This window comes from Macrosteles quadrilineatus, unplaced genomic scaffold (assembly GCF_028750875.1).
Source record: "Macrosteles quadrilineatus isolate MER2022 unplaced genomic scaffold, UCM_ALF_1.0 Scaffold_2__2_contigs__length_208266976, whole genome shotgun sequence".
Classification (NCBI taxonomy): domain Eukaryota; kingdom Metazoa; phylum Arthropoda; class Insecta; order Hemiptera; family Cicadellidae; genus Macrosteles; species Macrosteles quadrilineatus.
In genome coordinates this window covers 163,204,074-163,221,492 of record NW_026542595.1, presented here as the reverse complement: position 1 = coordinate 163,221,492, position 17,419 = coordinate 163,204,074, and the positions used below count along the sequence as shown (strand labels likewise).

The following is a 17,419-nucleotide window of genomic DNA, read 5'->3' as shown; positions in this document are numbered from 1 at the left end:
TCCCAGTAGCATTCGTGATTATTTCCCACGATCTAAGCAACTTATTGATTAGATTCCTAGGACCATGAATTATTTCCTAGCCTGAAGTAATGTGTGAAAATGTTCTGGACTAGAGAATAGCGTCCTTAAATGTGAAAATGAGACATGAAGAAAAATGTTATCCGAAACAAACACAGAAGGGATGGTAGTGTGGGCCAACAGTAAACAGCAAGTGTAACTCAATGTGAGATTTGAGATTCAGCAAAAACCACTACACTACGCCAATGACTATCACCGAGTTAGCTTCTTAATACTAAACGTTACCTCAGTAATGGCAGCAGACTGCAGTAAGCTCCTGACATCCAGTAGTGTCTGAGATGTGGGGGTTGGCTCCCAATTCTTCACCATTTCCGCTATCTCCTTTTCTGTTCTTTTGTGTATGTTTCTCTTGCTACACACATTTACATCAGAGTCCATCTCACAGATAAATACCTGTAAACAACAAGAATGCAATTGAGTCAACAAGAAAGATAAAAGAATTGTTGTTCTTTCTTAACCTTTCCAGTTAATTCAGATCTCAGTAAAGTAAGGTTCTACTATATGTACTAGACAATAGACTATATTCTTTATCAACATATTTGTTGAGAGTAGTACAGTGTCATATTTACAGGTGAGTTATATAAAAAGCTAGTTAGCTATATAAAAAGACAAAAACCCAAGAGTTTTTAATCCTCAGTTAGCATATACCTGAAAGCCCTTCTGCTTGGCGAACGTGTTGATTTCTTCATAATGCTCCAGTTTGTTGTTGATACAGTCGAGGATTATGAAAGGGAAGTAGCCGTCGGCCAGGTTCTTGCGGACAGCTTTGATAAGAGACTGACGATAGTGCGACTCCATCTCTGGTTCATACTCATACTCCATTACCTGATGAACAGTAAAGTTGATCAGGACTTAAAAATTCAGGATTTTTTCAGAATAGATAGAATAGATTTCCCAATCTTTGTGCGAAAGTTGTATTACGTTGAGAATTTGTTAAAATTGAGCTCTATTGGATTTCCAACATTGTAAAAAATAAAAATACATTGTACACCCAATTTAATTAGTGTATTTCTTTATTAAAAAAATATTATGCTTAAGTAAAATGTATATACGGTTCTTGATTAGGCCTACAATTTAAGTGTTTTGCTCAGTTTTGTCTGCTATTAAAGGGGTTGTTAATTGAATCTTTTATATCTCCATCAACTAACCATACCCTGTAGTGTGTAAAAACTAAAGGATAAAAAAGTATTTTGAGAGTTGCACAATCTATAAGATAAGAGTATAATTTTTATTTAACTTTCTATGAATGAAGAAACTGGTTTTGTCAATTATAAAATGGATACCTCCTTCCATAGAAAGTCAATCAATAACGAGGGTAGGCTGGAGGAGTAACATTTTTCCTTTACAGGTTGATTAAATCCATCCATCGTTTTCTAGACAGATATGTCACCAATTTCTTTTATCTTTAAGCAAATTTTGTTATATGATTCAAATAGGTAAGATATAGGGTGGGGTTGATTTTTTGAGTCCGTTGTGTGTTGTAGACTGCTGGTTTTTAGCAGAAAAACCCAAGAGTTAGTGGAAATATCGGAATGTCATGAAATAATTTTGCTCTGATTGCGGGAGACAAGGAGGGAGATGCTCTCAATTTCGCTAGGATTGTGGAACATCATGGTTCGTTATACTATCGTGGAAGATGATCACAAATTCAAGTTATGATGACGATAAATGAACAACACAACAAATTCATGATTAGTATTAAGCTAGAACTTTTTATACTGTCAACCATACAGACTTGCATTAAAAAACATCAAAGCTTTTCAGAGTGTTTAGGATAAAATAATAATGTATTATGAGTAGTTTTAATTGTTGTTATTGCTTACATTTTCCATCAATTACTGAAACTCAAGTTCCACTTGCAAAAATTCATCAAACATTTAAACCATCACTAACAGTAAAATTCAATCAAAGAAAAATGATTAGCGTGCCTCAGACAAAAATATAAGTGGATGGTAATTTTATCTATTTCAAACCAAGAAACAAACTCAGAAACAACATTCCCCAAATTGAGACAGAATCAATAAAAATTGAAGTTGACACATAACTAGTAAGATCTAACACATGAGTAACTCACCTTGGTTGTAAACTTGCGCTTTGTTTCGGGATCCACCTCTTCTCTCTCTACTTCACACATGAAGTAATCATCCAGAGAGACTATCCTGGGCGCGTTGCCTCCATTCTCTACTTCCTTGTCCTGCAAACAAGTGTTATTGGCTCAACATTGCACAGAAGAATGTCCTGTGGCAAGAATACTTTCAATAACTGGTACCTCAAGTGGAGGGTATAAAGTACCATTTAATTGTTTATACATAAAAACATATATATATGTGACAATTTAAAAACTATTGACACAGTTTACTAGCCTAGACATGTGTGCATATAAGGAGAAGTGAAAGGGCAAGTCACTCAGCGCAGAGAGCACCGGTCTTTTTACTGACAATTTGTTATCAAAATTCAAATACTTACTTTCCATGTCCGGAAATCAGACTTTGCTTTTCCAAAAATTAGCTACCGATATGGCTTTGTCATTCGCATGTAAAAGATCATCTAATGTGCAAGGCTGGTCTAGACGTGGGATGCACAGTCCCGAAGATTGTGACCATTACACGCTATGAACGACATCACAATCGGGCGCACCCCTGGCAACGCTGACATGGCAAATCCTTCTTCAACCGGACGACTTCGAAAAATTCAAATCTGTAGTGCTTAAAAATTCTATTCTTGAGCTATTTAAAGCACTTGCAGTTTAAAGTTGGTGTGTTACTTCACTAGTATTCAAGATTCAATATATTTCAAGTGTCAAGTATTACAACAGGGTGTCCACCAGGCTAACCAGAAAAATTCATGAGTAATTCCAGGTAGTTCATGTCGTACTTTTTGTACTAAACTTTCCAACCTCGAGGTTATATCGTGATCATCTACCACTGTCGTAGAAGCACTATCATCGTTTTCCGCGATAACTGAAAAATCCTTAATATCTCCCTCAGTAACGGAAACATCACTACTGTCTTCTGTTGTCGTGACAAAATCCTGACATTGTTCAGCGGTAACAGAAACATAATAATGATCTCCCGCGATCACAGAAAAGTTATCATCATATTCCGCAATGGTAGCTTAATTCTAATAATTTCCCGCGGTCATCAACGTCGAGCAATAATTTTAAGGACATCATCAGACGGAAACGCCATTGTCGTCTCCTGCGGTTACGGAATCGTCATCGTTGTCACCCACGGTCACGGAAACGCCATCGACGTCATTGGCGATTGCGGATAAATCACTAACAAATCACGCAGCCGTTTAGACATCATCATCGTCTCCCGCGGTCACGGAAACGTCATCGTCATCTCCCGCAGTCATGGGAATGTCATCGTCGTCTCCCGCGGTCACGGAAATGCCATCATCGGCCTGGGCAATCACGACAAAATCACTAAAGAATCACGGCTGTTAAACTATTGTACAAATAAAGAGTAATTTTAATATAAAAATTAAACTAGGAGTTTGGGCATCATCATCGTCTCCCGCGGTCACGGAAACGTCATCTTCATGCGCTATCACGGCAAATTGAAAATTCCCTATAAAATATGAAATTCACGCATACTTCCCAATTTTTCTCGATTCAAAAAAATCCCGCATAACTCCTGGTTTTGCAGGTCAGTACAATAGACATCGTCAATGTTTTCTTACGTGTAACAAACAATTAATTTTTTGCTAAAATAACAGTGAGAATGCACCAAGTGAGTATCAATCACGCTTAAAACAAAACTGATTTCATAACAATTAACCCTAAAATAATTAAATACTTAACATGAAATGATCAACAATAAAACCTATTCCATGACATTCTACACGTATGTACCAAGTTTCGTGGCAATCGGTTCAGCGGTGTCTGAGTTTATCACTGCCAAACAAACAAACAAACAAATATATATACAAACATCCTCTTTTACACTTATAGATAAGGTCAGGTGGGGTAAGTGTACGCCCCAAATCACATAGTACAACTTTGACTACAGATTAAAAACGTTTGTAGGTGCTATACAAATCAAACTATCTGAGCTTATTCTTTGAAATGTTTTGTATATGTGTTTTTTTTGTCATAAATATGAATTTTGCGTTTTTGAGAATTTTTTTTGTAATATGATGTTTGGGGTGTACACTTACAAGTACTGTACAAGTATATACCCCCCACCACCTTTATTGTAGTTTTCCTCTGCATATTACTTGATGTTGGGGTAAGTGGAATGTAGAGAGAAAAATTAGCTTTCTTTACTTTCTTTTGATTTTTTATTTATCAAAATATCTCAAACGGTTCAGGAGTTACACTTTTCTGTTAACCTCCGCAAGGGAAAACGGAAAACCCAGCTTTATTATAAATTCTAAAGAAAATAAAAACCTTATAATTCCACTATTTCATTGAATGAACAATTATTAAGTCTCAAAGAGCAGAAAATGAGCTTTATTTTGGTTTTTTATTAATTAAAATATCTTAAACTATACAGTAGTAGTTAAGAGTTATTTTGTAAACCTCCGCTCGGTGAAGTAACCTAAAACCTTAATATTTTAAATTGCAATTGACTTATTTCAGATCAGTTGAAATATACAGTCCAACCTCAGTATAACGAATCTGAAGGGACCGAATTGAATATTCGTTATATCAAGGATTTTGTTAAAACGAGGTTCGTTATATAGAGGTTAGGTTTGCAGGAATTTCGCTAAGTCGAGGTTCAGAACCAGCGTCGGTCAATATAGGTCGGGATTTGACCTCATTAAAATACAATTAAAGTAGCAAAGGCTACAATTCTTTACAGTACAGTGTTTACATTGCACAGTAGAACCTAAATTATCCGGCATAATAAAGGGGAGGGATCTGAATATTGCGCAATCATGACAATGGCATTGACCTTGGTACAGGTTAAAAACTGTAAGTTTAAAATCACAGCTTGTTCTAACCCTCCTAAAACCTAGCCAAACACTATTGTGTATTGTGTAGTCATAAACCGTGTAAAGAACAAAACAAAGAACGTAAAAAGTTTAGTAAGCTACTGCTCGCGATAGGCCGGTAGGCTACTTTACAGTACAGTACTGATTTATCACAACAGAACAGAGGAATGTCAATAATAATCATTAACTATAGCATTGGTGTTGCTAGTTGAAACGAAACAAATCGTATTGAAAACAATAACTTATTAGATAAGTCATTATAAAAGTGTATAATCATAGGATAATAAAAACACTCGGAAAAGGAATGTTAAAATAACGATGTTGCTATTCTTTCTCTTTGGTTTTGTTTTTATATTCTTTCTTAGGTTTCTCTTTATCCAAAAATTGTACAATTCACCATAGTTATCCCATATCGCCCAATCACAGCTTACTAAACTAAACATTACGTCGTCATCAGTCCTCAGTGAATGAAATCAGTTCAGTTCTCAGTTGCAACATAGCGCGCGCAGCGACAGCAGACAAAGATGTAAAACGGAGCAGACGAATGTTAGCACAAGCGATGACGTGACCTTTCCATTTCATTTGATAAAGAAACAGATTTTCCCAAAACAATAATTGGGTGGGGGATTTGTTATATCGAGGGAAAGACGTAGACAATTCGTTATGCAGAGGTTAAATTTGCAATGTAGAGGTTCTGACAATGATAAATTTTTTGTATTGAGGTGTCTTATTTTAGCCGAAATCACAAAAAATTTGTTAAATCAAGGTCGTTGTTATGGTTTGTTCGTTATGTAGAGGTAAAATATACATTGTGTCTTATGGAGAGTTCTAGGGGATTACAAAAAATTTGTTATATCAAGGAATTTGTTATATCGAGGTTCGTTATATCAAGGTTAGACTGTATTGGTAAGTAATAGTTGAATGTAGTCAGGTGTGAACAAACCTTGATTAGTTTAGCCACAAAGCTCTTGCCAGAGCCTGGTGGTCCTCGTAGAATGACTAGTATCTTGTTGGGTCTCTTGTCTCTCCCCGGGGTGTTGAGGATATCTTCTATTAGAACAGCTGGGTGTTGTCTGGCTGGAGGCGGCTCCTCCCTACCAGACATCACACATTTGAGAATTTTGCCAAGCTACATCTATACATCCACATTTAAATCATGGCTAATAAAGTTGCTAAAGACAGGTCTCTTGAGAAATTGTTTAAACGTTTAAGACAAGATTAAAACAAAATTTGAATTCTGAAACATCATAGGCATTCTTTCCTGTCATTAGGTCTGAATAATAAAACCACAAACAATTATTTCAACCAACCCTAAGAATGGCATTTCCTACAACAAAGAGTAATTTTACTTCATGAATGTGACCTGATTTATATCAGAGTCAAAACAACTGAATTTTAATCACCAACTTCATTACCGAATCGGTTATTGATGTTTTTTCCTATGCATAGTACTAGATATTGAACTAGCGTTCTTGACCCATTCAGATTAAATTTTATGATAAACAAAAATTTATAGTTTAGGAAGAAAGTTTGTAAACTGTCATTGAACACAACAATTTGACACAACAATAAGAACACCAAACTACACTACACCACTAAAATAATCCAACCACTATCCAAACTTCACAGTAAATAATTTAGACTAGTTTAATTACTCTAAAAATTACCAGTACCTTGATGGTCTGTCGTCTTTAGGCTTTAGGTTATCAAACCTATCCCTGACCCCTCGCCTGTCCCCTTGGTCTTTACTCCTGTTGAACATAAAATCAATAAGTACTCCAATTCAACAAAGGAAATCAACTATCAACTTAATTGGGTCATTTTACCAAAGGCACCTGTAAGTTATTGTTTAGACAAGCATTAACATTTAATAAAACATATCTTAAGTACTAATATAGATTAACAGTAGAGGCTTTAGTGGTTTTGTCATACCTGCTGTCGTTAGACTTGTCATCATTCCTTCTATCTCTGTCCTTTTCCCTCTCTCTTTCTCGTTCTCTGTCTCTGTTGTTACGTTCTCTGTCATTACGATCACGGTCGTTACGTTCTCGATCGTTGCGTTCCCGATCGTTACGTTCACGGTCATTACGACCCCTGCTGTCTCTGTCATCTTTTCTGTCATCTGTAAAAGAAAATTGTATTCTATAATCCAAAAATGGGCAGTAACCAAACTCTATTTTTTCACACCCATCATTAATTTAATTTATAAACTAAAGAAATGTAGAAACAAAAGAGATTTGTCAAACATTACATGACATTAATGGCAATCAATTCCCACTCAGTGAGAAGCAGTTGTGTTTCAACACAGTCATACGATCAATTATTTCTTATGTGCAAGTGTGGGGTTTCATTGAACGATTTGTATATAATATAAATGGAGATTATTTTTATTTTACTACCTCCATTGTACTCGTAATAACGAGCTAGCAAAACAATAGATGTGAGAGTTACTAAAACTATCACTGAGAATAATTACAGCTCTACGAGTTGTTGCGTTATTGACTGTGTGTATAGCCTTCAACTCTGGTGACAGAATGCCCACATTTTTAGACCTTCCGGGTTAGACCTTCAGCAAGTCTCATTTTATAAACATTTATTTACAAAATATAGGTTGTGTGCCCAAGTTCTAAATCCCGCAAGGTCTAAAAACAGTAATCACAGTAAAGTAAAACAGTATCAGTGGATAAGTTTTCTGCATTGACTGTACTTTTAGACCTTCCGGGAGTTAGACCTTCTGCATACTGCCCGTTTAGACCCTCAGCAACAAGTACTAAACGCAAAATGTGTGCCGAAGGTCTGATTAGACTTTCCGAGATTCAGAACAGCAACACTCGCCTTTAAGTTTGGCTTTGTTAAAAGCAGGGTTTAAGCTGCGATAGTATCTTTAGCATTTTGCTATACACAACCTAAAAATGCTGCATTGTTTTTGCAGGCTATGGCAAATTTGCTACGAATAAAATTTAAGATGTAATGTTCAAACATATAATATTGCTAGCAATTTTTTTTTAAATGCTTAAAGAATAATATTTTTGCTACAGTTGTGTGAGAGTTTGTAGCATTTTGCTGAAGGAAATTTCATCCCAGCCCATACCCTGGTTTAAAGTTTGAATATGCTATGCAACAGAAATGAGTAACCTAAGATAAACACACTCAGTCTTTGGCTCAATTCAATTGCCCTTATTATTGTTCTAAAACTGGCAATCTACTTTAAAATGAGGATGGGATGTCTACTTCTACGAACAGTCTAAGGTAATAGGTTCCATTGTATGCATGTAGACAAAAGGTAGGTTACTTACTATCTCTATCTCGGTCGTGCCTGTCCCTGTCATCTCGTCTGTCTCTGTCGTCTCGTCTGTCTCTGTCGTCTCGCCTGTCCCTGTCATCCCTCCTGTCCCTGAACCTGTCCTCCTTGCCTCTGTCATGGTCCCTATCCCTGTCCCGTCTGTCCTGTCTGCCAGGAAACCTGTCCTCCCTGCTGTGACCTCTGCCTCTACTGTCACTCCTCTCTCTCTCCCTATCCAGGTCACGTTCTGCCAAAATAATCAAAACAAATCATAGTTAAAGAGAGACAATAGTTGTTGGAATTGTACAACTACTATATATAATCATAGACTAACCAACACAGGTAGACTTCTCATCCCATTGTAAATTTTGAAGCACATTTTGTCATGTCTAGTTCATGTTCGGTGACACTGGGCGCTAGTGTCAAAGAAATTTTGTTTCTATTATTTTAGGGCTAATTTCTTGATTTGTGCTTTAGTGTTTGGTTATATAACTAGGGGACAAGTTATTGTTTATGATTAGATCGTATTATTTGGTTAAACAAGGTTTTAAATGACTGTAATAACGGGAAACAAATTGTAAACAAAACACGACCTCTACATAAACCGTATAGAGCTAACAATAAAATTGTCTTCAACTGTTCCATAAGGATGAGAAATCTACTAAGAGAGTATGTTTTATCTATGATATAATATATATAATGTTATGTCGGAAGCCCAAACTAAAGCAAGAGTTGGGCCATTTGGAAATGATAGGGGAGAAAATATTGTCTTCGCCACCGATGGGACAAAAACAGAAATGTTTGTTAAACAGGGTGTCTAGTTTATTTCCATTATAAAATTCAAGACTAATTCCAGACTTTTCAAGACTAATTCCAGATTTTTCAAGACTAGTTTCTTCAAAAACTAGTGGGTGTTGATACCAAAATGTATTGATTCTCGATTCTTGATACCGATACCAATTTTTATAGATTAACCAAATTTTCTAAATAATACTACACCAACCCCTATCTTTGTCATAAAGTAGTATTATGATAATGTGGTGTTTTCAAGTAAAGAAATAATGCAGCAATAAAAAATTCTAACTAGCAAATTTGGTTTTTGTTATCATGAAATCTTTCGCGTACCGTACATTTAGACATCATCATTGACTTCAGCGGTTACAGAAACGTGATCGTCGTCGTCCGCAAACAAAATCATTAACAATTCCCGCGGCCTTGTAGACATCAATGACATCATCGTCGTCTCCCGCGGTCCCAGAAACGTCATCGTCATCGTCCGCGATGGCGGCAAAATCATGAACATTTCCCGCGGCTGTTTAGACATCACTGTCATCTCCCGCGGTCACGGAAACGTTATCGTCGACGTCCGCAATCACGGCAAAATCATGAACATTTCCCGCGGCCGTGGAGACATCATCGTTGTCTCCCGCGGTCACGGAAACGTCATCGTCATCTCCCGCGGTCACGGAAACGTCATCGTCGTCTCCCGCGGTCGCGGAAACGTCATCGTCGTCTCCCGCGGTCACGGAAACGTCATCGTCGTCTCCTGCGGTCACGGAAACGCCATCGTCGTCTCCCGCGGTCACGGAAACGCCATCGTCATATCCCGCGATCGCGACAATATCATGAACATTTCCCGCGGCCGAGCAGATATCATCGTCGTGTCCCGCGGTCACGGAAACGCCATCGTCATCTCCCGCGGTCACGGAAACGTCATCGTCGTCGTCCGTGATCACGGAAACGTCATCGTCGTCGTCCACGATCGCGACAAAATCATGAACATTTCGCGCAGCCGAGCAGATATCATCGTCATCTCCCGCGATCGCGGCAAAATCATGAACATTTCCCGCGGCTGTTTAGACATCACCGTCATCTCCTACGGTCACGGAAACGTTATCGTCGTCGTCCGCGATCGCGACAAAATCATGAACATTTCGCGCAGCTGAGCAGATATCATCGTCGTCTCCCGCGGTCACGGAAACGTCATCGTCGCCTCCCGCGGTCACGGAAACATCATCGTCATCTCCCGCGGTCACGGAAACGTCATCGTAGTCTCCTGCGGTCACGGAAACGTCATCGTCGTTGTCCACGATCGCGGCAAAATCATGAACATTTCCCGCGGCTGTTTAGACATCACCGTCATCTCCTGCGGTCACGGAAACGTTATCGTCGTCGTCCGCGATCACGGCAAAATCATGAACATTTCCCGCGGCCGTGTAGACATCATCGTCGTCTCCCGCGGTCACGGAAACGTTATCGTCGTCTCCCGCGGTCACGGTAACGTCATCGTCGTCTACCGCTGTCACAGAAACGTCATCGTCGTCGTCCACTATCGCGGCAAAATCGTGAACATTTACCGAGGCCGTGTAGACATCATCATTGGCTTTCGCGGTTACGTAAACGCAAGACGACGATCGTGGCAAAATCATGAAAATTCCCGACTTTGAAATCAAATTTAAGACTAAATCCCGACTTTTCAAGACCATTTTGAAATTCAATACTAATTCCCGACTTTCCCGACTACTAGACACCCTGGTTAAATTTATGTTATTAATGTAAACAATTAAATTAATACATCTTTTTATTATAATTTTATTAATGTTACTGCTGAGGCTCGACATACTTTTACCTTCCTCGTACATGTGTTATTTTAAACCCACTCAGCATTGCTCTAGCCTTGCCACTCCACTATGTGTTTACTAACACTTTCTTTGGTATGAATAGCCAAAGGAGTAATGAGTAAGATAGAATATTAATGGCTAAACTTTGTTTTAATGTAGATAATTTAAAATTATATTTAAAACAAGCACAATTCAAAAGTCTTGAATCTGACATGATCGCTTACCAATGTCATTAAAGTCTCGGCCTCTAGGCAGGAAGGAGGACTTGATGAACGGTGGAGGACCAGGGTTAGCCCCGTGTTGGTAGTCAAACATGTGCATCGGCTGAATCATCACTGGAATGTCCAAGTCTGCAAAATATTCAACTATTTAGTGCTCAAACTTAGATTAAAAAAGGCCTCAATAATTTGTTACCTAAAGGAACAATGTTGGTACAAACTACCAAAGTTTTGCTATTTTGATATATTAATATTAACATGAAGATGGATAATATCCAACATTCATGGTTCCCTATCATCAATTACCACACATTAACCATTTACTCCTAACATGAAATTGTGTCAAGAAAAAAATAACCCTACCGTGTAAAACCTACAGACTAATTGAATTTCCATTTGCCTGATTATATTTTCACTGAAAAATCTCCTTTAAAATGTCATATTTATTCTATATTTAAATAACATTAGTTTAACGATTACTTAGGTTTGCTGCAACAAGCCAAATTTTTTTTGTGATTCTTATTCATACCTCCAATTATATTAAAAACTCTTTGGCGAATTCTGTGATAATGTTTTGCGTTAGCAGCCCCTCAATGATCATATCTTTCGATGATGGCAACATCCGTGATGATTTCCCACAGTTGCGGCAATATCCGTAGTGATTTCAAGCGATAGCAACAACATTCCTGGTCATTTCTCACAATCGCAGAAGAAACATCCGTTGTCATTTCCAGCAATCACAGCAGCATCTGTGATGATTTCTCGCTATCGCAGCAACATTCGTTGTGATTTCCAGCAATAGTGGCAACATCTGTGATGATTTACCGCTATCGGCGGTGTTCACACTCTGCTTTTTCTAAAGAACCTAATAACCTATAAATTGATAGGCGATCCATATTTTTACTATGAAAATGATGAGTGTTCTCACACTGAAAACTTTACAACTACTGGACGAAACTTATCAATTCATAAGGGCTGGCCCAGATGGATTAGTTGAACTGATGGAATGTTAGAAGTCAAATGTTTACTTACATACAATAAAGGATAAGTTTATCAAAGACCACTCAGCAACTCACAAAACCACATGTTTGGAACTCGTCAGCAGAAAACTTAGACTGACTAACTTAAGTCATGACTTCTTCCATCAAGTTCAAGGTCAATTATTAAACATGTCCAAATGGTTGTGGTAATATTTTGTTGTTTTCGGTAGAAAAGGCCCTTATTGATGAGGACTTCTGAGCGAAAGTACGACCAAATCTAGTAAAGCTCTACACTCTACATTAAAGAATGTGTATTGCCAGAAATAGTTGACGGTTTCCTCATTTGAAACATGAGGATAAAGAATCTATCCACCACAATTGAGGCCCTGCAAAAACTAAAACAAAAGCCCAAAATAGGAAAAAAGGTGGGCCACGAAGCAGACTTAGTGTAATTATTAAGGGAATTTAACGTTTGAAACCTGACACAGACCCAACTCTTGTTTCATCATAATCTAACTAGTTACACGGAATACACACAAGTTCAGAACTGTAGTTTATTTCTTTAACAGAAACAGAGTATTCACTAAATTAAAAGTGTTTGTTTCATGATCTTTGGTTTAATTGGCTTATAAAATGTACTCTACATAGACACATATTTAAAAAAAATGTAAATGGTCACTGTTTTATATTATTGTTAAAATCACATGTTGTGTTAAAAATTAAACAGTTCGTTGTTGTCTTGTTAATATTGTAAAAGTGTGTGCATTATCTCTCTCATATTCTTTCAATATTTCAAAAGTATTATTGCTCCTTTCTGAAGTTTCTCTCATTTCACGTTTTCTCTGTAACAAAAATATGGTTTACAGAGCAAAATATAAATTGATTCTTACAGATTGATAAATTGGTTCTTTACAATTAAAATTATTGTATTTATGAACACAACAAATGATTATCTTTCTAATTGCATTATTTGACTATTTCTTCAGCGGGTAGGGCCAAGAACATCAGCAGTTGCTGCGTGGCTCGGCCTTAAGGTTGTGTGAAATGTAAATAACTAGACAGGCAGCAGATGGGTGAACGCTACCAGTACAAGTGTGTTCGGTCTGCCCTAGCACGACGTTAAACTAACTTACAGCTATTATGGTTAAAAACCACCAAGGTAACACTAATTAGTCTCCTAATTGGTTCAGGGATTTTGATTGGATAAGAATTAGAATGAAACACTTACTATCACCTTTTAATTTGAATGTACAGACTAATTATTGAAAGTATGTACTGGAATATTCTAAAGTTTTATTTAACTTCCACCATCTTAGGCCTATAACTAATGTACAATTTTCGCCTCTCGGAAATTTTGAATTTTGTCCTTCCTTGCCTATTTTGATATCATGAGGCTAGTATGAGCATGTTGATTCACCTGTAGCATTAGCTTTGAGCGGAGCTGGTCTGTGAGAGTAGTCTATCACAGTGACATCTCCTGGGGCGTCAGAGATCAACTTGGGACCAGCAGGCGGCCCACCACCACCAGGTATCAGGGTAGGCTTCAGTTCATGAGGAAACGGCGGAGGACCCCCTTTATTCAACCTGTAAACAAATTATTTACCTGATTGTTCACAAATACTGACTAACATGCATTTATTTTGTAATGCTGAATATTGTTTATAGGGGGCTAATATTTGTACTTTATTATTATTATAAGCAAATTGTTTCTTGGATTTATTTCCCTTTAATTTGGCAATAAAGTTGAAATTAAAAATTAAATACAAAAATAAATTATAACAGCAAAACCAGTTACAGTAGAACTCCAATTATCTGAATATTCCTAATCAATTGGGACGGGGCCCCATTCACATAATAAAAAAATGTGGATAATTGGATTTTTACCGAAATTCGGAGTCTTTTAGAGAAAACATGCTGAGCTTTTACTATTGCGTCTGCAACGATTTTGCGATCGGAAAACTAACGCCGCGATCACGGAGTACGATTGATATTACGTGACCGAGGGAGATAATGATAGTGTCAACTCGACCGTGGGGTATATTAAACATTTTACCATGATCGCGAAAAATGATGACGATGTTACCGTGACAGCGGGAGACGATGATGGCGTCAACACAATCGCAAGACAGGTTTTTTTTTTTTGTTTTTTAACTTATTTCTGTAAGCTGTAAGCAATTCGGATAATCGGTGATTCGGATAGTTGGAGTTTGGATAATTGGAGTTCTACGGCATAAAGGAATATTATTTTATCTGGCCATTTTAATTTTTTAGGATAGGCTATATGGTTTTAAGTGTTTTACAATACAAATATTTCAATACAACATGTCTATATTTAATCCCAATTCAATGCAAGAAAAGATAAAAGAAGCAAAACAGGTGTTGTGTGCAACCTCACTAACTCTGTCAACTTCCACCGTTGATTTAAGAAGGGCCCTCCACTCCAGCTAAGCTACAAGTTAGAAAGCTTAATAGCAAGTAAAGCTGCTAGCAGAAGCAATATGGCTATCTACAGTCAATAAAATGTATTCTTTTACTTTTTATGTAATTTTTCCGTATTTTTAGCTAATCCAACAAATTTTATAATTTTTAAACAGGGTCTAGTACAAATGGGGCTCTGGTGTGTATGATTGAATATTATTTTTTAGAGCAGACGACAAAAACTAATATCATCGTATACTGTATATTGGCCCTAGCAATAATTATGCTATCAAAATTTAATAAAAGAAAACTTGTAGACAAATACACAATTATTAACAGTACAATAGCACATTGTGCATTAAGCAGAGAAAACACTAACCATCATAAAATCTCCAAGCTGGGAATATAAACTTGCTTCAATCACTACAGTACTTGCTAAATCACAGAATGAAAAAGCTTTCCTTAATGAGGAAGTATTGCATGTGCACGAGTCACAATGTCTGCAACCAAAATGTAAGCTGCTCATAAAGTAAAAAAGTTGAATGTTTGACTGAGGCAAAGGGTCATAATAACACAGTGTCCAATGATGTGCGTTATGCAAAATTCAGCAGCCAAATATTGAGTTGTGAACATTATGTAACAGCTTAAATATTTGTTTTGGACATTAAAGCCCTTACTGGCTTTTGGGTCAATCCATATCAAGTGGTCCAGAAATAAATTAATTGGTTGCTCCATGATTTTTATTTTTTTTCATATTTTTATCCTTAAAAGTACAAATCATAAGAAGTACAAAAATACAATTATTTTATTTTTATTATTTTTTCCAACCGTATGGAGGCCATTTTCTTGTTGCTCGAATGCCCGTTTTCAGCGATTTCAGAGTTCTGCGTCAAATTAAATATCTCCGCTTCTACAAATCCTAGAACATTAAAATAAAAACCAATCTCTTCAGAAAGATCTAAACTTTAATATGGTAATATAATTATGCACTTTAAACTAAATATGTAGGTCTAATTACCTGTTTGAAGTTTGATGAGACGGCGTTACGAAAATTGATTTTTAACATTTTTTTTTTTACATAAAGGCAACTGACTATGTGTTTGTTATTTTTTTATTTGATAGTTGTATATGTGTACTCCAAATTCTCAAAGTTTCAAGTTGTGGACTTGCATAGGGTCTTAAATAAAAAATTTCAAAATCTTAAAATTTTTGAAAATTTCAAATTTTGATGTTTAATATCTCTGTTGGGCAATAAAAATTTCAAATTTGGCTCAGATTTAGTACTAAGTAAGAGCATTATCCTGTAAAAAGCAAAGAGAAAATGGCCGCCATACGGTTGGAAAAAATAATAAAAATAAAATAATTGTATTTTTGTACTTCTTATGATTTGTACTTTCAAGGATAAAAATATGAAAAAAAAACAAAAATCATGAAGCAACCACCTTTGGACCTCTTGAAATGGATTGACCCTTTTTACTTTCACAGACAATATGAGTCTTGCGCCATAAACAATACAGGGTTAATAGGAACTAAGGAAACCCTGTTTAAGAGGGACTGTAGAATGAAAATATATACACAAGACTGAACAGCTCAACTATGAAAAAGCTTACTCTGGGTTAGGTTCAGGGCCTTTGTCATTTCTTCTAGTGTTAGTTTCTATTTGTGATTCAACACAGGAATTCCTGGAATGGAGTAATTAAATGTCAAAAATGATTCATAAAAAACGTAATTATGGGTGATAAAATTGAAATGAGATAGGTCCACTTTCTAAAAATCTAATTTTAAAATACAAGCCAAAAATCTGTTAATATTTTACTTGATTATAGTTTATAATATTACATTTTGCAAAGTTTCTTACTGAAAGGCTACTGAAGGCTGTTTCATACTATTGATGTTAAATTTGTGTTTTATTGAGTGGTATAAGCTGCAAAGCTGTGGCTGTGGTGAAAAGCTTATGAAACATTTGGTCAAAATCTATTAAAAGGGGAAAATGCCATCTTCATTAAAACATGCAATACTGTAACAACTTTAAATGTTGTCAAAAAGGGATCTCAAGCTAGAAGGAAGTGTTAGTATGACTCTGAAGCTATAAGAATATAAAATTGGGACAAGTTGTAGTTAAAAATCACTGACTAGTTCAATTATTTATTTAGGGACTAGAGGTCAACTCTTGAATGAAAACTTCTCTATTTTCACCCCACCCAATAAATAAAACATGTAATTGGAGTTTCTTCCATTTGTTTTGATTTTCTGTTTATATTTCGTCACCAGCATAGCAACCCATAAGGTCCATGTTAATTTTATTTTTATTTTAATAAATTTTTTGCTTATTTTTGGGTCTATTTTAATTTATAAAACAATTCTGCACATCTACAGGCAAATATCTTTCTAACAGTATGCGTAGATTTTCTATGTGATGCACACAAGCTGAGAAAAAGGGTTTTAAAGATACATGCTTGCCTATTATATATAGAGATGGACAAGTCCCGAACTATAGGGAACATAAACTTTAGACTATCGGGACGGAATTTCATTTGATTCCTGATTTTCTCAGAAGGGGATTTGTTCTGATCGTCAGCAATTTTGCGAGTGAAGAGTCTCTACAATGAAGTATGATATATTCACGACTGTGCGCTGCAATACAACTCGTAAGGTATGTTGAAGATGGCGCCTGGACCATGAGATGTGTTGATGATGGCGTCGTGACCGCGGGGCATGTTGACGGTACATTAGAAAATTTATGATTACTAAAACTAATACTGTGTTTCTATTGGTAACCATATCAGGCCTTAAACCCTACACAGTTTTAAACATGCAGTGATAGTCTGTTGAATACCTGTTTATGGTTAGCTAGCAGTGTTTTAGATCTAATTAGAATTA

At 36.5% G+C, this 17,419-nt stretch overlaps 1 protein-coding gene across 6 annotated transcripts in view; it reads right to left on the bottom strand.

Moving 5' to 3' along the window:
* Window positions 1-17,419, bottom strand: part of LOC128988184 (YLP motif-containing protein 1-like) — a 65,309-nt gene that overhangs the window by 23,735 nt on the left and 24,155 nt on the right. For 5 of the 6 annotated variants that reach the window (XM_054409426.1, XM_054409430.1, XM_054409428.1 and 2 more), the window contains 10 exons: window positions 16,150-16,221; window positions 13,539-13,705; window positions 11,148-11,273; window positions 8,316-8,549; window positions 6,952-7,141; window positions 6,693-6,770; window positions 5,963-6,113; window positions 2,153-2,272; window positions 727-903; window positions 304-471 (listed from right to left, as the gene is read on the bottom strand). In XM_054409426.1, coding sequence (XP_054265401.1) covers window positions 304-471; window positions 727-903; window positions 2,153-2,272; window positions 5,963-6,113; window positions 6,693-6,770; window positions 6,952-7,141; window positions 8,316-8,549; window positions 11,148-11,273; window positions 13,539-13,705; window positions 16,150-16,221 — 1,483 coding nt within the window. The remainder of the gene's footprint in view (window positions 1-303; window positions 472-726; window positions 904-2,152; window positions 2,273-5,962; window positions 6,114-6,692; window positions 6,771-6,951; window positions 7,142-8,315; window positions 8,550-11,147; window positions 11,274-13,538; window positions 13,706-16,149; window positions 16,222-17,419) is intronic. The other variant, XM_054409429.1, reaches the window with a different exon arrangement.